General features: G+C 39.3%; 1 protein-coding gene across 45 annotated transcripts in view; it reads right to left on the reverse strand.

The window, feature by feature from the left end:
• Nucleotides 1-23,725, reverse strand: part of FOXP1 (forkhead box P1) — a 689,964-nt gene that overhangs the window by 88,438 nt on the left and 577,801 nt on the right. For all 45 annotated transcript variants that reach the window (XM_078385126.1, XM_072989422.2, XM_020791061.3 and 42 more), the window contains one exon: nt 22,811-23,015. In XM_078385126.1, the coding sequence (XP_078241252.1) occupies nt 22,811-23,015 (205 nt within the window). The remainder of the gene's footprint in view (nt 1-22,810; nt 23,016-23,725) is intronic.

Raw genomic sequence — 23,725 nt, forward strand, 5'->3', positions numbered from 1 at the left:
TAGTGCAACACGATCCTAATCACTCTTCCTAGTCAGCAGGCAAGTCCCTATTCTGTGCCAGTTGAAACTTCTGAACAGCTTTCCAGTTTTACATATAATTTATTATTGTAGTCTAACCTTGAGGTCACTGAAGGCATGGTTATTCAAGTAGGCAAACAATGGCAAACAACACTTTTCAGCATGTCTGAGAGCACAGCCAAAGCCATCTCCTATACTAGAACTGTGCTGTAAGTGCACTTTTGCTCCAAAGTGACTGAAAGAGATGCCATTATTAGGGCCCATCTCATTGCATGTCAACGACTCACAAATCATGTGCTCTATAATTTATAGAGTATGAAAAGATATACTTTTCCCATTCAGTGGGAAAAGTGTATCTTTTTAGAATTGCATAAAAACAACCCTGAACTCTGTTCCAAGCAGATATGCATTAGCAGATATTATCCTACAACCCTAATGGCACAACTATTTTGTTGTTGTTTAGTCGTTAAGTCATGTCCGACTCTTCGTGACCCCATGGACCAGAACACGCCAGGCCCTCCTGTCTTCCACTGCCTCCTGGAGTTGGGCCAAATTCATGTTGGTAGCTTCGATGACACTGTCCAGCCATCTCGTCCTCTGTCATCCCCTTCTCCTTTTGCCTTCACTCTTTCCCAACATCAGGGTCTTTTCCAGGGAGGCACAACTATACTCCGAGACAAACTGTTACACTTTCATTACCACCATCACTTTCTGTTACCAGTTATAGTGTGTGACTCCAGAGCTGGTTTTGCAACCCCTGTTCTCTCCCACCTGTGCCAGGTATCTGATCTGCACTGGAGAGGGGGAAATGAGCAAAACCCATACATTTCTACCCACAGAAGCCTCCAGGAATGGGCATTTTCTACACCTCCCCCTTATACCTTGCTTTGTGAGGAAGGAGCAAAAAGGCTTCTACAGAACTGGACACAGATATTTGGACGCTTCAGAATTTGCTTTGGATTATGATGTGGCCCAAAGAAGAGTGGAAGAAACTACCCCTGAGATACACATACCTTTCCCGCTCTGGGCTGCATCAACTAGTGCTATCTTCCAAATAGCACAGCATTTTTGCAAATCTGAATGGAACTAATAACATGGTAAGAGATTTGGGTATTTCCCAGTTTACATACTGCCTGTAACCATATTTCACACAGGGAAAGAAACTAATACAAGTTCAAGGGTAGCTTTTCTGGCTAGAATAGCAGCATCCTGACTAAGAAGTGAGCGAGAAATCTTCTTGTCTTCAAATCAACTACACCAGAGTGAATGTGGATAGAGAACATCAGCTGAAATCCTGTTGTGCAATTACACAAGTGGTATAACCTTTAAATGAAAATTGATATAAGTTTATAAATCTCCATAGGCCTTCATTACTGCGCCCTATATTGTGTGATTCAGTGTGCAACAGATAAATGACCAAGAGATTTTGTCACCAATGATAATTCACTTTCAATAGTTATGCTATTTGTGCAACTGCACATCAGGATTTCAGACTAACTTGTTAACAGCAATTAATTGTATCTTCCTGTACTGGGATGCACAGAATCTGCTTACTACAAGAAATGAGGACTGCAGTGCTTTGGCACCGTAGGCAGGCTTATTATGGCATTTCATTTCATGCTGGTCTTTTCCTGCTCTTGCATGAAAAGTAAAAAAAAAATACACAGTAGTTTACCATTTTTTTCAATAGGTTGCCTTGAAATGTTGCTTCCTCAGATGTGTTCCTGAAAACTCACATTAAAAGCTAGTCAGCTAGTCTTTGAGATGACTCAGTGTTTTTGTCTTCTTTTTTATTGTTTGTTTTTTGTTTTTTTGTTGCATTTGGTCTGATATGGGAGCACAGACTAACACGGCTACCTCTTCTTAAACTTGAAATGTTGCGATAGCTGTTCTTGTTCAGAATGGGAAAATCTGTGATGTATCAAACACACAATAACTGAGGAATCATGTCCCTATCAGCTGCCTTGGGTCCTTTCAGGGAGAAAGGTGGGATACACATATAATAAATAAATAAATAAATAAATAAATAAATAAATAAATAAATAAATAAATAAATAAATAAATAAATAAATAAATAAATAAATAAATAAATAAATAAATGGACGGACGGACGGACGGACGGACGGACGGACGGACGGACGGACGGACAGACAGACAGACAGACAGACAGACAGACAGACAGACAGACAGACAGATACCTGTTCTCAACTGGGAGCACCAACCATAGTAAAGCTGACTTACCAAAACATTAATTTCAGCACTGATTGCTTTTTGTTTTACTTCACAAGTAGCAATGCATGCCATACAATTAAAAAACAACAACAACCAAACACCCCAGTGCTAAAACAGCTCAGGGTTAAACTACAGGGGATGTTAAAGACCTTGTTCAATGTTGCATGCAACTTTTCAGACAACTATGAACAATAAACTAAAAGACTAAGGAAAGGAGAGGGTCAATTTCTTACTCTGCTGCCATCTGCACAAAAATCACCTCCCCAAAACTGCTATTTGGCACTCGAGGCAAGTTGTCACGGTGCCAAAGCAAGTTCCCCTCCCATGTCAAACAGCAGTTCTCTACCATGCTGGAATGTCAAGCAGGGGATATTTAGAGCTTTTAAAAATATATATGCAATGCCTCACTATGCATTTAACATCACATATAGACAGGCATGACACTACACAGGTGATGTTAAATGCATAGTTTGGCCCTGAAATGATCACAAAACTAGGCCATCCATACCACCAAAGAAACCATAACATTAGCAAAACGATTAGCTCCTAATATTGCAGCTATTTTTTTCAGGTTCACAAAGGCATTTCTGTGCCACCTAGGCAGACCGATGTCCACCAACTGATCCAAATTACAACACCAGTTTTGGTTCGAGACTCCACCACCCATCTAATTGTTTTTAATCTACAATAATTTCTATTTTTATATCAATTTGGTACCTGGGCAGCCAGAATGGAAAGCACATTAAAATACCTCTACAGGTAGAATTTAAAGACCAGCATTTTCTAGTAATTTCACTCCTAATGAGAACAATTTCTGGTTGATCTGGGTTTTTCAGGCTCTTTGGCCGTGTTCTGAAGGTTGTTCTTCCTAACGTTTTTTCCTAACAATTTCTCCTTCCTTCTCTTTTTAGTATTGCTTCATGTATTTACATACTATCCTTGTAGCCTCCCCACAGCCTCTATTTTCCTAGGCTCTAGATATTTAATTCCCTTTAATCTTTGCTCATAGCCTATTCCCTTCAAACCCTTCATCATACTAGCTTCTCTCTTCAATATCTGTAGCAGTATTTTTCCATCCTTCCTTCAGGTTTGTTTTCTGCATCCTAACTGGTGTCACTGGTGCTCTTTATTTTACAATGAAAGAACAACTTTTGAAATGTACAAGAAGCTGATTAAAAATATTACAATTAGACTTTTAAAAAATAAGTCTGCAGTTTCTCATATCCTCTCCTCATATGGTTGCTTCTTGCAGCTGATGTTTCATTTTAGACATATATTTTGATTTTCAACCTCCTATCAGAACCACACTCTATTATCCTTGTTAAATCTCATTTTATTCCTCTCTGCACAGTTCTCTAATTTATTCAGACAAAGTTGGATTGATTCAGTATCTTAGGATCACTTTATTCTAATTAAACTAACATTTTGCCTATTTTTCTTACTGATCTTTAACACAGAAATGCCGTATGTTCTTGAATATATGATTCATTTTGAGGGCAGAGAGAGTGAGCGAGCGAGCGAGTGAGAGAGCGAGAGCGAGAGCGAGAGCAAAACTCTGGCCCTAGTTCAACATGATCCTTAAAAACAGGGGGGAAAGCACATGCCTAAGTTTAAGTAAATGAGTAATTCTGTTTAATTTTGTGGTATACGTATTCCTCAAATAAAATGCTTGCTTTATATTATATTGAACTTGAGAGCTGCACAAAATAATCGCCTAGACAAGGTTTCCTACTGTTGTTTTAAATGCCAACTCTTCAGAGAGCAACAAAGGAACAGCAACACACACAAAAAAATTCCTCATGCATACATGCACTGCATGGTCAAACAGGTAGCAATCCACACAGTTGTATAAGATCTATCCAATGGGGCTTATAAAGCAATCCTATAAAAGTTCGGGGGGGGGGAAGAGAAATTGTACAGCAGGATGCCTGATAGACCATGGCGATAATTAAAGAGAAATTAATACCTATTGCTCTGATTGTGGAAGTTCTGCCATTTTGCGACAGCAACAATCACATCAGCACAGGAAAGATACACTACTTCTCTTATTTTGAACTTGTTCTGCAAAGTAGCCAGTAATTTGCTGTCCTCTAGAAGTGCAACAACAAAAGGGTAAGGAGAAAATTAATAGCAAAGCAACTCCATCCAAACAGGTGTGTGACATGCTTTCCTTCATTTACACATTATAAAAAGCAATCAAATTCCACAGGACAGAAGACTTTCTGTTTCCTCGTGAAAACCAGCTGAATCATGCAGGTAGTGTAAATATCATATGCTATTGCAGGTGCTGTGCCTTTTATTTGTTTGTATTTATCCAAATAAAATAACAAATAATCATACAACTGTAGAACAACATTTGGCATAATCATGGAAGTACGCAATATAGGAGCAATAATCTAGATTTGCTGTTCCGTAAAATTTTAAATATTTTCTTGGATTTTTTTACCACATAAATCCTTCATAGTCTTAATTAAGAAATCCCTTTGACTGTGTGTTTCATACGCTCTGCAGTTAGATCTGTACTGCATCCCATGAAGGCTTTTAAGATTTGTAATCAAGATATAATCTACAAGTTTGTAGAAATCACAATTGGTTTCATACTTGAATATAAATAAGGAAACTCTGTCCTTATTTTGGTGCACTACATTCATTATTTATCTGTCCTTATTCTACACAATTACTTGTATTTTTTATATTTAAATGTTTTATGTATCACTAGACAACTTTTACTATTGGGTGTATCTGACAAATACGAGATAGAACCTTTTTCTCCTTCATAATTAAAACAAAGACTAAATTTGTTTCGGACAGTTTTTTCACCCGTTTTTTTTCTGAATGGACACAATATCTGTGTAAGACTACTGATGGGTTAAAGACACAAACAGCAGTAATACTGTAACTCTGAGTAACACAGACATTCACACCATCTGGGATGTGGTGAAAAGTAAAAGGGCAAAAGTAAAAATGACAAATAAATAACCCTAAAAGGTAAAGAAAGCAAGAAAAACATGTTTAGCCCCCCTCCTCATATTAGCCATGTTACACTGTTAGAAGTACTCAATACATTCAGCTTTATAGATAAAACTGAGCAGCCATGTGAATGAGTGATAATCCTATTGTTTACCTGAAAAATCCAGAGGTATGTCTGGAGACTACATGCCAGGGAACTGTAAACTGGTATATTACAAAATAAAATAATTGCACCAGCCGAGTTAATTGTGCAGTATTAGGCATGAACGCAAACAAAAATGAACTGAGATAAACGGCAAAAGAGGTGAAAAATGCAGGAATTGGTGATTTAGGAACTACACACACAGCCTAATAAAACAAAGTGCATAACATAGGTTGCTGAGAGTTAAATTTTACTTTTCACACTACATTGACCTCAGCACCCACAGGCACAGCGACAATGTCTTTCTGTGAATGGGACAGATTGCCATATGGACGCAGACACTGAACAAGCTGTACAACTCTTGGCGACAAGTGCCTAGGGGACTGTCCTATATTAGCACCACCTGTGCTGTGGAAAAATTGTGCACTGGATTTGAAATGGCATTTAAAGAGCCATCAGAATATTATCTTTAAATGCATATTTGAACAGACACACGTTGAAAATTAGATTAAAAGAAATGTTCCAGCAAGCATCTCTGTTCCTCAGGCACTTTCCCAAAGGAGCAGTTCTGTCCTTTGTTTACACCAGCCTGGGAAAGACAACACTGCAACATGTATAAGCCTTTTTTTCCTTTTGTGGTCTTGTTCCCATTGCTCTAAAGAGAATATATGTTACGATGCACAAATTGCTTTTCTGTTCCATGTGCCACTCCTTTCATCCAGTAAAAAGCACTGATGTACAGACATCACATTTTCAGTGGCTATTGGTAGTAAACAGTTACCAATTTTTGGTCTTGTTTAGTGGCAGTTCTTAATAACTCAGTGATCACCACAGTGAACTGTACGCTGTGCCTCTTTGGGGAAGGATATTATTAAAGTCTTTACATTGCTTAAGTAAGCAGAGGCTCATTCTTAATAACTGAAGCCCATATGATTATGGGCTATACAAAGATAATGCATTCTCTTTCAAATAATTCCATCCCATTTTATACTTCTCAGTGACCAACCACCATTTAAGAGAAGTGGGATGGCAGCACTTTTCCTAAAATATTAGAAAGAGGACTAACTGGCTCTCATTTTGGGAAATAAAAGAAAAACGAAGAACAGCACATGAAAGAATGAATATTTTATTATGTATGGAATGCATGCATGCATGCATGCATGCGTGCGTGTGTGTGTGTGTGTGTGTGTGTGTGTGTATGTACACTACTCTGGGTTGCTTACAACTGAATGTGTATTTAAACTGTACATATTAGCATTATAGCCTCTGAGAAAAGTGATACTATCTTATTCAAAAGAAAAACAATTCTCAGTACCATGGATCTGGTTTACACTGCATTTTATAAATTACAGCACAATCTTATACATGTTCCTGAGTACTATGTCTAACTGAGTTCAGTGTGGCTGACTCTCAGATATGTCAGCAATCCTCTCTTTAAAAATCATTGGGGGTTTACCCAGGGCAAAATAGCATCCTAAAGTAGAACACGGCTCTGAAGCTAAACAGTTTGCCTTTATAAAAGCAAATTATATCCTTGAGTCGTGTTTAAACTACTTCCCCTACTTCCTGACATTTGTACAATTGCTATTACTCATCCTCAATCCAGATTTAAAGGTTTGTCTGTTCTTCTGGCTGCCCTGCTCTTGGGGGGCGGGGGAGGAATTGCTCACATGCAAACAAAGATAAAAGAAATATTACTTCCCATACTGTTGGAATCCTTTTCTTTTCTGTCCATAGTCCAGCCAAAGTTAAACACTTTAATGTCCAACTGATTTAATTGAAGGGGGGGGCATCAAACACAAGCTTAAGAATCTCCAGTTGGAACCGAAGTGTCATGCAAGTGTATAAGCTTGTGTAGATTAAGCCTGTGAAATTTAGTGATGGGATAGGATGGCAAATCATATAATCTGACTCCATGTGCTTGGATCACTATGCCATCTTACATCTCTGACTAGAGAAGTCAGCAGAACTTGTAGCTACAACAGCAGCAAGCCATCAGTGAACAATATGTAAAAACACCACCAAGTTATATTAGAGACACATGTACAGTATGTATCTTAGTGGCAAGAAAAGGGTGGCAATATACAAAGCACAAAGAGATCTGTTGGCCAGATGGAAGCATAAAACAATACATATGCTAAAATTTGGAAAAGTTCTGTTCGGCATCTGCCAAAACTCACCCAATTTACTTACACTGCCTTTGGATATACTGCTTTGCACTTAGCGTTTAGAAAATGGTATCTCTGATCATAATTACATCTGACCAGAAACCAGCGAACCATTCTGGTTCAGAAGTTCTTCAGTGTCAGGTCAGATTCTTGAGAACTATGAAGTGACAAGCTTAACATACACATCTACCAAACACCCATGTGTTGTAAAAAGGTATTGCAATATCAGTGAGTTTAATATCACCTGGAGATGCAAGGTGGGAGGAGGGTGAAGGAGATGGGGAGAATTGAAGCATAACAATTTTTCAGGACTTATGGGAGTAAACTATAATTAATTTCTTGGGAGTTCTTCAGAGACATGATTGTAATTTTAAAAGAAAACTGGAGGAAATTAAGCGATATTATAAAACAGGTCTTCAGATTATTAGAAATACAAATAATTGTAATGAGGACTTCTACATTTCCCAAAGCCAGCTATGCTTTGGGTTTTAACGGATACAGCCACAAACAAAAACATAATTAAAACAAAACAAGGTCCTGCTCAACTCGAGGCTGTGACTTTATTCAGTATATCCATCTCCTATTTGGCTATCCTCTTTTCATGTTGCTTTCGGCTCTTCCCAACATTACCGTCTTTTTTGGTGTCTTGCCTTTTCATAATATGCCCAAAGTACAATAACTCCAGTTCTGTCATTTTTGCTTCCAAAGATATTTGAGACTTGATTTGATCTGGAACCTACTTGTCTTTCTGGTGCTTCATGTCTGTAAAACTCTCCTTCAACATACTTCAAGTGAATAATTTTCCTTCCTGTCAGCTTTCTTTACTGTCTAGCTTTCACAGGTTTACAGTTATTGGGAATATGCCAATATAAATGACTTTGCCGTTGGTCTCCAATGTCATATATTTACATTTGAGGATCTTTCAGGTTCCTTTACAGCTGCTCTTCCAAGTCATCTTCTGTTTCTTAGCTGCAGCCTCCACTTAGAATGATGGAGATATAGAAAACCTTTAAAAATTTCAATTTCTTCATTGCCAAGATTAAAGTTATGTAATTCTTCTGTAACCATGATTTTTCAGCTTAATATTCAGTTGCAATCCTACTTTTTTTCTCCACCTTCATCAGCAATTGTTTCATCAGTAGTTGTTTCAAGTCATATTACTACTTTCTGCCAGTAATAAGATGTCATCCACAAACCCCAATTTTTTACTCCTCCTTCATTTGAATCTAATCCAGTTTTCTGTATGATATGTTCTGCTTGAACAGATGGGGAGATAAAATATAACCTTTTGTGACATCACTGTCTACAGGAAGCCACTTTTATTTTTCTTCTCTTTAACAGTAGCTTCTTATCCACAGTACAAATTACTTATCAGGACAATCATATGTCACAGACAGCTGTTTCTTTCTGAACGATCAATAGTTTTTCATGATATACACATTTAAATACAGTTCTGTAATCCTATAAAGCACAGATAGATTTTCTTGTGAAATTTGTTGCTGTTTCTAACAGTCAACATGTATTTGCACTAGGGATGCAAATCATTGCTTCTCCGGTTTTCACAGGTGAAGGCAAGGCATAGCAACACCTTCCCCCCTGCCCTGTGAGAACACAACACATTTTATTGTGATACCCACTCAATTATTTTATACAAACTGTGTATCTTGCCAAGATTGTATGCCTTCTATAAAACATTTAACCTGCACAATTAGTGTGCATTACTTAAAATTGCAATTGTTGCTGCCTTGTACAGTTTTTTAAAAGAATCAGAAGCGGTTGATAGGTTGTATTCATCTTTTATAACCATCGTTCAGTCATTCTGTGCTTGCTGAGTACATGTGCTGTGCTTCTTATAAGGAAAGCATAGAGGACTGCTGTAGACTTTGTACTGAGACTTTATGCACGATCTACAAACATTTTGACAAAGAAATGACACATTTCTTTTCTCCATGCAGACTAATGGACCAAAGTTGTATATTAGCTGTCATGACCAAGGAGGGGAAACTTGTGGAAGGAGTAACTTTTTAATTCTTCCTCTCATCAGAATTCAATCCAATAAAATGGATTAGACTTTTAAAACCTGCCTTTGCTTTAAAGCATGCTTTAAATATGGCCCCACTGCTCTTTTCTGAGCTAACTTGCCGAGAAATCTGCCTATACCACTACTTACTGGCATTGACTCTTAAAACTTTCCAATTAGTAACTGAACCCCCTTTTTCTTGTTTACTGCATGTGGCTCTCATGCCATGGTTCTTATGCTTGTGCGCCCCCTCATTTAAAAAAGAGAGAGAAAAAGCTGAGGTTTATGCAAACCAGTAGGGTACATGGAGGAGACTAGGTTTTTTAGAGCCCAGAAAAACTATCTATTGCCTGTTAGGATGATGTACTGCAAGCATATGACAAGGAATGTGTTTGGATCATCTTACAAATGCCACCTATAGGCCCTTTCTGCCTCATATATCAATACTGTGGCTATTGGTACTTAGTGTGCTTAATATTCTGTTCATAACTCATGAAAGAGGATATAAATTAAGATGATGATGACATGATCCTAGTACACCTCCAAAATAGCAGCTCTAGTTAATTCCTTTATAGAACTTTTCAAACAAATACCAGTAAATTTACTCGCCAGCTCCACATTAAACCTTTCTGGGACGTACTCAAAATCTGCTTTCAAACCTAGGGACCAGGCTTACACCTTCTGCATATAGCCCCCACCTGTGAAGTGACACAGAGAAAGACCGACCCATTCTGTTTATACAACAGGCAAGGCATTAAGTTCCAGAACATTTTAAGATAACCTATATTTTCCCCCATGATATTTTTAGTCAAGCCAGTGTTGCAGAAGGTGCAAAGACATTCCAGAAATTAACATGTACAAGTAAGTGCAACGGCATTACAGCCTCCACTTTTTTTTATAAGACTCTATTTGAAAAATGTCAAGATATGGTCCAGAAAAGCATATCCAAGCAAAATATTCATTCAATCAACTACCATGAAATCTGGTTTACTTCAGCAAAATAGCAAATATGCCCTTAATAGGATAACACTGAATTCATTGCCTCAATGTATCTTCACTAGAACTTGTGCTTTTCTATCAGTTTTACCTTTAGTATCAATGAGTATGCCACTTAAAGGCTGAAATCCTGTTCTGCAAGCTATTACTCGTAATTGTGTGGCATCATCTTCTCTGGCCAACCTGCAGTCATGGGGGGGGGGGAGAGCTTAAAAGCTTCTTCCCCCTTACCAATAAATGAATCTATTAACTACTTTCCAGGATCTGTAGGGCTCCCATTCAGCCTGGAATAGCTTTTGGGGAGCCATGGAACAGATGAGTGCGTGGACTCCTTAGCACCTGAAAGGAACCACCTTGTGCTCTACAGTTCAGAAGATTTGCAATTTGCCTCATGCCCCTTCTGATTTCTTTTCTGTTTTGAATCCTTAGAGGAAAATATACTTTGAGAACCTGAAAATGAAAAGCTAAGCATTCTGTGTAGGATGTTTTCTCATCATGAGTTCCACCCATAAACTCTGACTTTTGATTATCATGGCCCATTTTAATTTAACTACCGTATTTTTTGCTCCATAAGACGCACTCCCCCCCAAAAGTGGGGGGAGTCTGTGCGTCTTATGGAGCGAAGGTGGCGATTTTGCCCCCACTGGCCCCTGGGAGGAGCCTCCCAAGGGTCCGAGTGAGCCTTCCAGGACCCTTGTGGGGCTCCCCCCACCCCCCACGGGGCCAGCGGTGGCAAAATCACCAGCTTCCAGGACCTTTTCTGAGCCTTTCAAGCCTCACAAAAGGTCCTGGAAGCTGGTGATTTCACCCGCGCCGGCCCCATGGGGGGGTGGGGGAAGCGTCGCAAGGGTCCGAGTGAGCCTTCCAGGACCCTTGTGACGCTCCCCCCACAGGGCCAGCACGGGCAAAATCACCACGTTCTGGGGCTCTTTTGAGGCTTAGGAAGCTTCAGAAGAGTCCCAGAAGGTGGCGATTTTGCCCCCTCTAACCCCCGGGAGGCAGGGTGAGTCTCTAAAGGGTCCTGGAACACACCCTAGGACCCTTTGGAGGCTCACCCTGCCCCCCCACCAGGCCAGAGGGGGTGAAATGACCACCTTCTGGGACTCTTTTGAGACTTGGGAAACTCAAGAGTGTCCCTGCAGGTGGCGATTTCGCTCCTTCTGGCCCCGCGGGGGGTGGGGTGGGGGGAGCCTCCCAAGGGTCAAAGTCTGCCTTCCAGGACGCTTGGGAGGTTCCCTCCACCCCCCATGGGGCCAGCAGGGGTGAAATCGCCAGCTTCCAGAACCCTTTTGAGGCTTGGGAAGCTTCAGAAGAGTCCCTGAAGGTGGTGATTTCACCCCCTCTGGCCCCATGGGGGGTCAGGGTGAGCCTCCAAAGGGTCCTGGAACACACCCTACGACCCTTTGGAGGCTCCCCCCACCCCCCCATGGGGCCAGAGGGGGCTAGGGTGTGTTCCATAAGACGGACCTCTCCATAAGGCTCATCAAATTTTTAGAAGAAAACAGATTAATTTTTCCCTGTTTTCTTCTCCTAAAAATTTGGTGCGTCTTATGGAGTGAAAAATACGGTATGTCTTTCAAATTATATATTGGCTGAAATCTTGATTGGGGGCAAGGCCCAGTGGCAGCAATTTTCAGGGACTAAAGACTGTTCCACAACTGCCAAAGACTTCCCCAGGTTGAAAGTCTAGGGAGCCCTAGAACCTGAAAGAGGGAGAATCTTTTCATGCCCCAAAAATGGACGTGACATGGCAACAGATGATAACACCGAGCAAGTTATGAGTTATAACTTGTGGAACAGGATTTCAGCTACAGAATCATGTAGACACTGTCTGTCAACGTAAAGATTCCCTAAATTTGAAGGGAAAATAATATTTTTTTCTTTTAATGGAGTAAGGCTTATTTACCTTTTCATTGCAGTTAGGTACTTCTGTTGCAGAGAACCAAACACAGATTAGATGCAAGGTTTGCAAAGCAGTTAATAGATTCACTTATTGCTTATTTTCAATGCATGCAAGTATCTATAGCTAAGCATTTCCCCTGAGGCAGAAATGGCTGAGCTAGGTTTATCATACTGAGTGAATGTATACAATATGTATGTATAGTTGCACAATAAACATTATTAAATTGTCTAAAGAAAATCCAAAGATGGGGACGTGCAGTCACAGCAGAACACTAACGATGCTGAATGCCCATGGCCACACTGGGAAAAGATTCTTAACAAGCCATGATTTCAGCTTTGGCATCCGTCTCACAAATTGCACAAAAATGTGCTCCTTTAACAGTGTTGAATATTGATAAATGTCTCCACACAGCACAACAGGGAAGTTGGTCTCCACTGGCAATCTTTACCAAAGTATGTTTTCCCCCTCTCTGTACTCAGGGATTTACCCTGAATGATTTAATTATAATTTTCCTTGTGAAAGACAAATTAAAGAGGAAAGTAGGAGTGTCATGCCAAAGCAGATTATTTATCTCCTTAACAGATTGCTGTACGCTAAGCCCCAGAGCTGCCGCCGCCACTGCCATTACTTACAAAACTTGAAACTCGGGTACAGTGTGGAAGGAGAGGACACATGGTAGATTTAAAGTATGTATGTATGCGTGGGGGGGGGGAATGGAAACAGTAACACTTAAGATTTTCTCCCTGAGAAATGATATCCAGCTTTCTCTCAGAGTACACAGAACAGCAGACACAGATTTTTATTTTTATTTACTTAATAAGAGGCACACTTAATGTGATATCTGACCCACACTGCATTCAAAACATTTAGAATCTTTTTTTCAAATTTATCCTAGAAAGTTACATGTTCAGTCAATCACTTCAGATCTCATTTCCTATTGAAACAAACCCCAAGTATATCAAATTGCATTTATTCACATTCACTTCTTGTCCCTGTTCCTTCTCTTCCTCACTACTGAAAAGTCATATTGAAAACAAGACTGAAAGCAAGGACTTTACTTGCAAGTTTCTTAAAGAATTTGTGCTAAACAATTCTCCATGCTACAATGTTCTGAAATTTGATTTGAGCACAACAGGAAGACAAAAAAGATGTTGTTATGATGATGAAGAAAGGAAATAATACATATATATACATATAAAGAAACAAAAATATTACTGCTGTTACTCTGCCTGCTCTTCCTCTGCTCCATCTTTAAACTCCTATATAAAAAGGACAAATAAACCAACTTCAAAACTATCAGGAAGCATAGAATGAAGACAAGAGTGGGTGATACCTTTACCAATTCAGCGGTAGCAATTTTCAGATTTCACATCTGAGGGTGTAGATTAGAATGTCACTCTAAATTTTGTCAGAGAAAAAGCCGACAGTAGCTCTGTATACACAAATGGACCTTAATTACAACACACAGTTCCTTTTTAATGCTAACCTGACTGAACATTTTGCCTATGGGGGTGTACTGAGTATATGAATTATGGGATTGAGATGAGTGGCTGCAGCTTTCAGATATTAAAGGTTCCCCATCTCAAGGCCCCCAAAAGCTTCTCAAGGATGGAAAAGATCCCTAGGGATCCCTTGAGAACCTGAGGGGGGGGAGTGCATTGGAAAGTTTAAACTACAGATGAAAGTTCATGATTGATTATGTCATCAGTCTTTATGCATGAAGAGTTGTACAACAGGATTTTGGCCAATACTTTCAGATTACATATGAAACAGAAAGTCAAAGAAATCATATTGCTTGCTTATGTGTTATATTGAATCCTTCCTTCCATCCATTTATATTAATGAAAAAGATGCAGAAATCAGCCAAACACACACAGGTCACTGAGAGATTTATTTAATAAGAAGCAGCTATGTTCCAAAAACATTTTTAACCTTTTTGAAATGCACCACACAATAGAATTGTATCTTTGCATCATAGTAATTAATGTTACAAAACAAGAGCCACTTGGTAGCTAGAATTAAAATGAAAGTTCACATACCCGGATCACCTGCACGAGCCAGGAGGTGAGGCTGAGGAGCCTAACGCCAAGGGAGGCCCGGATGGAAAGGACACGAAATCGGCCTTCTCGGCGGTGGCTCCTCGCCTCTGGAATAACCTTCCTCCGGCGATTTGTGCGGCCCCCACGCTGGGCACTTTCAAGAGTCAGTTAAAAACATGGTTATATGTTCAGGCCTTCCCTCCAGTTAATACTCAACTTTTTCTTTTTCCTCGTTCTTTCCTTTCCTTATTTGCTTATTATTGGATGTGCTCTGATTGTCTGTCATCTTTATGTTTTATTTTAAATATTTATTGGAAGCCGCCCAGAGTGGTCGACCAGACCAGATGGGCAGGATACAAATCAAATCAAATCAAATCAAATCAAATCAAATCAAATCAAATCAAATCAAATCAAATAAATAAATAAATAAATACTTGTCACTCATATCACTATTCGGGACAAGATGGTAAAGGGGGAAAGTGAAGGAAACAGCTATTCAGTTGACTTCACTAACTACATCAAAACCCAGCAAGAGTCCTGTAATCAATAAATTCAGGAGCAGAAAGGTACATGCAATAAATGCAGTGATGCCAAGAGGTCCTCTTCAGAGCTCTAGCCAGCCAGACATGCTTTCCACCATATGTATTTCATTCCAATCCATGACAGTCACAAAGACAAGAGTCCACAATGAGCTAGGTGTGTGTGGGGAGGAGTTCTCCCTTAGATATAAGTCTGCTGATACTTGACACAAATTGTAGTGGTACACGAAATCAGAAATAAAGGGAATGATGCAAAAAAAAAAAAAGCCAACATTTAGTGGGTAGTTTCCCTCTTTTCTCATTCACCTAGTCAACTTCTCCATCCAGTGTGTTAGAGACTGGTGTATCTAAAATATTCTAGTCTCACATGAATTCTGTCTCAAATTTGAGGAATGCTTGGCAGAAGCATAAGAAAGAGCCTTCTCTTTAATCATGCCCAAACCACGGAAATCTTTGGTCCTAAACATCAGCTGATTCATCCTCATTATTAAAATTCAAAAAGCGATCAACAAGCAGTTTAACAGCAATATGTCCATTTGTACAGAAAAACAGAAAAAGCTGGTACTGCAGCCTATGCATAACAAAGGAACTCCAAGTCACGGCTTCTATTTTAAGCAGGTTTGGAACATTCTGCAGGTTATAAACTTGATTATTTTAGTGGGAGTTCAACCCCATTCAAAATAGGCAACAACCTTACTTAACAACTGGAATTCTTCCTGAATAGGACTGCCTTGTACAGTTTATATATCTCAATGTATCAGTTCTGGAGTCAGATATGTAGTTAGGAGGAACAGAACTAGGTATCAGCAGATGAAGACATTCAACCTCAAATCCCTGAGCGAGCTTTCCTTGCTGTTTCAGATGGATATTAAACAGCACATAGGACACCCTCTAGACTAGAGTGAAGATGAAGTACCACAATAAAGTGTAGCCCACCATGTCTAAATATCCAGAAGGAAGGAAGGAAGGAAGGTTGGGAGGTTAGTTAGCTAGTTAGTTAGTTAGTTACTTACTTACCTGCCTATTCAGTGAAAAACCACTGTCCTCAGCTGTTTACAACATATTAAAATACAGTCACCCCCCAATCATAAACTATGGCGTTAAATTTAAAGCAAAAACAAAATAATAGGAGAGTGATGAAAGCTGTGTGGTGACGGTTACAATATTACAATCTAAAAGCCATTCCCCTTTCTCAGCCACACAGCAAAAGCACTCCTACCAAGCCTTCAGAGACTGGGCCAGAGAGAACCAATCTCCATTGCCTCAACAAGACCTGGTACGCTGACCATCTTCCTCCATCTACTACAGGGCTTAGTCTACAACGACAGGAAAAGGCATGGAAGACAAAACCATCATCAAAGGAGGCAGTAAAAGGCATCCAGAGAGAAGCCTAGGTCCAGGTCAAAGTTAGGACAGCCCTTTATTCTGGACATGTAGGAAAAGGAGACAATATCCAGAAGCACGGAATGTCTACCTGGACTATGGGATGGCCAAGCTTCCTCTGATGAACATCATGTCTACCCCGGGCTTCACAGACCAGACCTCTAGGCTGGACAGCATGGAAAATCAATGCAATGTATTTATATACTGTATTTGATAAGCTCAATTATATATTGTATTACATTAAAACCGATGCTTGCCCTCAACATCAAAATTCCTACTTATGGTTCCGACAGAAATAAGCCTCTTCTTAAGGGGCAGAAATGATCATAAGCAGCAATACTGGGGGTATTCCAGTCAGTTTCTTCATAGTTGTCATTTTTAATGCTGAGTAATTTGTACTCTTTCCACTGCAATACAAAAACATCTCTCCTTAACTTCCCACTTTTTCACTCCCCTTCCCTCTTCTGAATTTCCTAACCATTGTCCATAGCAGGACAAAGTTTTCACTTTGACACAGCACAAAGGAATTCCTTTAAATATAATTTATATACCACCTTCTAATGTGCTATAAAATTATTTATTAAAATTTAATTTTTGAAGTCCTGAATGAATTAACGAAATACCAAATGAGAAATGAAATATTATTAAATGTAAATTCATGCTACTGCCACCCCTACCCAGGACCTTAAGAAGTAACTGCTTGTATACATTTCATAATGACAGCAAAAATCAGCTTCTGATCCTTAAATATCTTCCAGTGCTTTGTTCAGGCGAGCTTCACATGCTGGAAACCTGACTTGAATTCTACAGTAGTTTGTTTCATTCCCACCTCAACCTGGACATTTTAGACATAAAATGGAATTATTCTGCTCACTTCAAACATCCACGCACCTGATACCCTAGAGCTTTTTCTTTGTACTGTTCATATGCTGTCCTGGATACTCAGGAGTACAAGCAGGTGTCCCTCCCCCAACCCATACTAAGAAGAACATCTATACACAGAGGGGTTTTATGTATCATATGACATAGAGGCAGGCACCACACTGCCTGACAAGACAGCAACAAAACCTTAAGTGCTTCAGTCGGCATTCTTCAGTATATACTTGCCTGTGCTTAGGTACAAAGAGGTAATTCAATCACACTGTTGCAAATTGATAGTGCCAACCTTAAATACACCAAAGAAAAGGGAAACAACCGAGAGCCCATGCCCTCTTTAACTCTGATCCATCCATCTTTTTACATTTTGATGGATCTGAAAAGGATTTTTAAGAATCATTCTACTGAGTACTATAATCAATGATATAGTAGTGCACATTTATGAATTTCATTAGAGGTTGAGCCTAACAGAACAGAACTGTGCCAGAGTTTGTTTTCAAGTGTTCTTTCTAAGCTAATTTTAAACCACTATAGTGTGGTGGTGCATTTGTTGGATATTCCTTTTTAAAAGGAAGAACAGTTTAAGTAAAATCTAAGAAGCAGTATTTTGATGAGTTTCAACATTCACCCCTAAAAATCCTGTTTCAGATGAATACTGATTTAGATTTTGTTTTGTTTTTTTGGACATAGATTGGGTTCATTGATTCCCTGCAAATAACAACTGTGTATCATAATAAGGTGCAGATACAGCATCAAGGTAAGGAAGAGTCCACTAAAAGCAAATCCAAGGAATTGTTAATATTTGCATATCAATTCTGCAGCTTAGTCACAACAACCTGCACCGAATAAGTACACAGGAATGCTCCAGAAGGCCAACAAAGGCAGCCATTCCAAACTTCTGCCATTTTCATAGTCTACTGTATATCTACATAGTCCACGTCTACAATCAAAACCTTCACTAGCACAGTGCCCTCCCTCTCCAAATGCTGTCTTAATGTGACATTCCTCTAAACACCTCCTGCAAAGAGATATTCTCGATTCTAGCGCAAATAGCATGCATAGGTGAACACTGTACATGCCTTGAAATGAATGCAGGTGGGGTGGAGAAAAGGCTATGACAAGAAAAACAAGCCATATCAAATTATCTTATTCCTTCTCTACCTTCTACACCAATATGCTCTGCTCACCTTTTGTGAAGCACATTCATCTTTGGTAAATTAGAGATTGGCTTTCATCATTTGTGTTATGGTATTACACAAATGACAGCTTAGAAGACATGCATCATCCAAGACATGAAGACAAACACCACAGTCAAGTTTTTTTAACCAGCCCCACATATCAAGAACTGCCTTCTAACAAAAACAAATGAACTAATCCGCTAGAGAGCACATCAAGCCAATTCTGTATAAGTTACATTGGTTACCAGTTGCTGCCCGGGCCCAATTCAAAGTGCTTGTTCTGACGTATAAAGCCCTAAACGGCTTGGGCCCTGGATACTTGAAGGACCGCCTCCTTCCATATGAGCCTACCTGGCAGTTAAGATCTAGCCAGGGAGCCCTTTTGAAAGAGCCATCCCTCAAGGAGGTAAGAGGGATGGCTTGTAGACAAAGGGCCTTCTCGGCTGCTGCCCCCAGACTATGGAATGCCCTCCTGACTGAAATTCGTCTGGCGCTGACGTTGATGACATTTCAGCGCCAGGTCAAAACCTTCCTGTTCCAGAAGGCTTTTAATTGAAATAACATCAACTGTGGGTCCTGATGGCAATTTTAATTGTATTTTAATTGTATTTTAATCATTTTATCTCTTATTGTATTGAATTTTAATTGTTGTAAGCCGCCCAGAGACCTCTGGGTAGAGTGGGCGGCATATAAATAAGTAAGTAAGTAAGTAAGTAAGTAAGTAAGTAAGTAAGTAAGTAAGTAAGTAAGTAAGTAAGTAAGTAAGTAAGTAAGTAAGTAAGTAAGTAAGTAAGTAAGTAAGTAAGTAAGTAAGTAAGTAAGTAAGCAAGCAATCCCAATGTCTTCATTCTACCTATGCCAAGAGGTGGGGGGGCGTACTGTTTCAGCCACAGAGTTTTGTTAAAAGATGGATAGGTGGGCAGAGAGTATAAGTAAACATAACTGTGTTGAAGATGGCAGCGAAAAGCTGTCCATTTTTATAGTGGATGTTTATTCTACTCTGTAGCCTTTCCTCATTTAAATGGAACCCACATACACAGTGAATTATGACTTTCTCTCTCTCTTTTCGCTATATGTCAGAAGAAGCCAAAATAGTTTCAAGTATATCTCACACTTCATAACAACCCTGTATTCTGGTACAACAGCAAACATATTTCATTTGACAGACATGCACAAATGTACACCAACAAAAACAGGACCAAGTCCTTCTTGCCTAAGCAACAGACACTCTATATGATAATATCTAAAATTTAAAAAAAAATGTTCCTAAGTATCTTATATCCATACATGACAGCTTTGTTTTCTTCATGGAAGAAAGGCACAAGATGTGCTTATATGCCTGCCTTACAGCATTCTTTCAAATGCCTTCACTAGGGAAAAAGAACCTTTCCTCACCTACAAAGAGGCTGTGAAGGTAGTACATAAAAACAGTTAAATGCTTTCTGGGTTACTACTCTGTATTGTTTCAAAGTAATAAAGCTACGTATTGACACTTTCGACTTCTTCAATGGGTCCTGAAGGATTATGGCCTGGACTCCAATTATTGGCACCTGGACTCAATAAAAGCAGAAGGGCTCCTTAAGCCGTTACTTCTGGAAACAGCAAGTCCCATTGACCCAACATTTGTGAAATTCAGAATACGTTTTACAACAGTATTCCATATGACGCAAGAAACAAAACAACAACCAAGAAGTTCTTGAACACACCTGGCCTCGCCTTGTCGTCACAGAGAAAACTACAGTTCAAACAAAGGAAGTAGGGAAGGGGTAGCCCCAATTGCCTGGCAAAGAAAGTTCACAAAAGGGACACCAAAGAGACAACCAGTGGGAAACACGGGTTATGCCCAATGAATTCCCTCAGCTGACAAATGGCTCCTTTACTAAGGGGAAGTTGTAGTCTGAAGAATGGCAAGGGAGGGAATTTTTTACCAGTTCTCTTCCCCCTATGCAGTTCTTGTTCACCTCAAAATCTGTTCCAAAAGCCTGGAAGACCCTTCAGAACAGTGTAGGAAATGGTGTGGGAATGCTGTATTAAAGAGACTATCATCAGCAGGAATGACACTCGTTATAACCCTGTATTTAATTTTCTCAGAGTACTGCATTTTTCATAGTTTTTAAATAAGGTCAAATAACTGAATAGAAACAGCCTCACAGCACAGTGGTTGAACTGCAGTACTGCAGCCAAAACTCTGCTCACAACCTCTGTTGAATCCCAGGTAGCTGGCTTGAGATGCCTTCCAGCTTTCTGAGGTTGGTAAATTGAGTAACCAGCCTGGTGGTGGTGGTGGTGGTGGTGGGGATGTGTAGTCTACATAATTAAAATTGTAAACTGACTAGAGAGTGTTTTTAGTGCTATGGCGCAATATGTAAGCAGGATACTTTGCTTTTTTAAATTTTCACACAAGATACATTTTAAATTCATGGGATATACATTTTGGTGTAAAACTTAAACACTTAACCTGTCCTACTCTGGTTCAGAGTCTGGGTCATTCTCTTAAGCAAAATAACTTCATGACTTGCATTTGCATGCAGTGATAAACCAGAATTATGGATAATTCAAGAGTACCGTTCATGAGTGGCGTGCTGATTGCTTGACTTCTGCAACTCGCAGAAGAGGATCAATTAGTCAGGAACTGAAAGCTCAGCATACCACTGGAAGCAAGGCTGCAGGCCTACCTCTTTCAAGCAAGCCAGGAAATGTAAATCAAGATCAAAATGTAGTTTGTGATCCTGGCTTGTCAGAGGCAAGTTTGGCCAGAAGCCCTTGTTTGGAAAACACGCTAAACATTCAGGTGCCAATTAGTTAGCTATTCCTGTGGACAGAGGAGCCAAGAGGGAGTGAATGTGATGTATGCATGACCTGTAACTTGTTAATGGCAAGCCTAGAAGTGCTGGCCTATTGTTGTGTGAAAATGGGGCTGATATGACCTTTTATTTTATTTTATTTCATTTCATTTTACCCTGTTGTGCTTCTTGGTGGTTTTTTTTTTTTTAAACTATCTCTACCCCGCAAAAAGTTAATCAAACAACTTTTGGTACATAAACTGCAACAAAAGCACAATTTTCAATCCAGCAGGTATTATACCTCTGGCGAAATGGCTTGACATATTCGTGGGGATGGGATATTGGGGCTGTGAAAAGATGCCACTTGTATGGTGGTAGGTACTGTTTGTTCACAAGTGTATCTATCTATCTATCTATCTATCTATCTATCTATCTATCTATCTATCTATCTATCTATCTATCTATCTATCTATCTATCTATCTATCTATCTATCTATCTATCTATCTATCCATACCCCGCCTATCTGGTCAATTTTGACCACTCTAGGCGGTTTACACCACAAAAAACAAAATACAGGAACACTATATAAATAAAAAGGAATTTGTACACAATTAAAAATTCTATAAGATGGAAAAGGAAAAAAAATCTAAAGAAGGCAAGGGAGAAGGTTAGGAACTCGTGTAACGGAACACGCGTAATGGCAAGACCTTTACCTCACATTCACAGGAATGCAACATCACCTCTACTCAGCATTATCTGGCTAATAGATTAAGAATCCGCACAACTGCACATGACCTTATATGACCAACCAAATGTATTACTGAAATCAAAGTTTAGACATACGAAATTATACATAGATGCTGACAATTACTTATTTAATATAACTAATATATAACTAATATTTCAAGAGTAACATAATAATTGGTTCAAAATTACTTTACTAGTATACTAAATAACCTTCTGAGGTATTCTCAAAAGTTACTTTTACAGGACACCTTAAGGTAATTTTGGAGGCTTAAGAGGGGAGGTTGCAGACAGAAATGGGGTTGCCAATTCTGGTAGAAGTTATGAGGTCCAACAGAAGTACAACCCCGAATTTTTGGCCTCTGTGCTAATATGAATGCAACAACAGAAAATGTAAGCTTTCAGTTTATAAACATCAAGTGTATATTCATAGGTCCACAAATTTATACATCATGCACATAAGTATAGAACACACCTGCTGTGCCAGTTTTTCTCTTACCTAAGGTTACTATCACATGTAAGTACCAACAAAGTCGGAACCCTCCCAAAACAACACTAGTTGTAGAACTAGCAGATTCAAACCTGAAAACCCCTTTGTTCTGAATTTTCCTGATAAATATCATGAGGATCTGGAGCAAATTATAGGAAACCATTGTTGTTCAATTTTTCTGCTTGCCTCATATATATGACCTGTTTGCTTTGTTGAGATCTTAGCAAAGCAGGATCTTAGCAAGCAAATAGGATTGCCATTTTACTATTCACACCAAAATATAAAGAACACATAGCTCTGAATGGCATTTAGTTTTAATAGCACTTACCTCTCCCTTTTAGGAGTGTGGACTGACAGTTGTCCATTTGTTGAGGCATGTGGGTTTATTATTAAGGAGGTCTTTGAAGAGGCTGAGGAAGAGAGACATGACGTTGACAGGTCCAAGCTATTGTGGTTGCTGTTTGCAGCTTCCTCTGCAGTGTGAGAACTCGCTACTTCTTTCCAGAGTTGCTGGAGTTCACTTGGAATCATGCCTGAAAAAAATTGAATAATTAAAATCATTTAACAGCTAATTTAGCCACCTTCAAACAGTAATTAAAATCAAAGTCAGTAGACACAGCCTAAAGTGGAAAGTATATTTCAAATTTTTAAGGAGCACATGCTTAAGTTTTTAAGGACCACATGTCCACATGTATATCTGCCAGTGTAATGCAGTGGTGTTAATAATGGCTGTCATTCAACCACGTAGAGTCTAGACAGACTGCCTGTCTAGGCAGTTACCCATCTGCCATTGAGGAGTCAGAACGTTTGAGGGTGGGGTGGACAACCTTGAAATCCCAATGTACTTATGTGGTTACTCTGTGTCTCGAAAACCAAATGTTTTCCTAGTCATCATTTTTTGTGGAAACGTATTTGAAGACGTGAAAATAAAATTATTAACAGGTCAGATACAGGGAAGGAAAATAACTACATTGCTCTTTGTCATTATGCATCCCATTCAATTTGGTTAACTTTCACATGTAAGGCTAACAATTTCCAACACTGTAGAGAGTATCTTGTAGCGCCTGAAAGATTAAAGTTTTATGTAGCATAAAATTTTGTGGTCTATAGCCCACTTCTTCAGATGCTTGCACTGTAGCCTCAGGAGGCACATATTTATACCTGAACAAACCAACATCTATGCCAAATAAAACTTAAGCTGCTACAAGATTTCTGCTGCTTTTCCTTCAACGAATTACACATT

The sequence above is a fragment of the Pogona vitticeps genome, chromosome 2 (genome assembly GCF_051106095.1).
Source record: "Pogona vitticeps strain Pit_001003342236 chromosome 2, PviZW2.1, whole genome shotgun sequence".
Taxonomy (NCBI): Eukaryota; Metazoa; Chordata; class Lepidosauria; order Squamata; family Agamidae; genus Pogona; species Pogona vitticeps.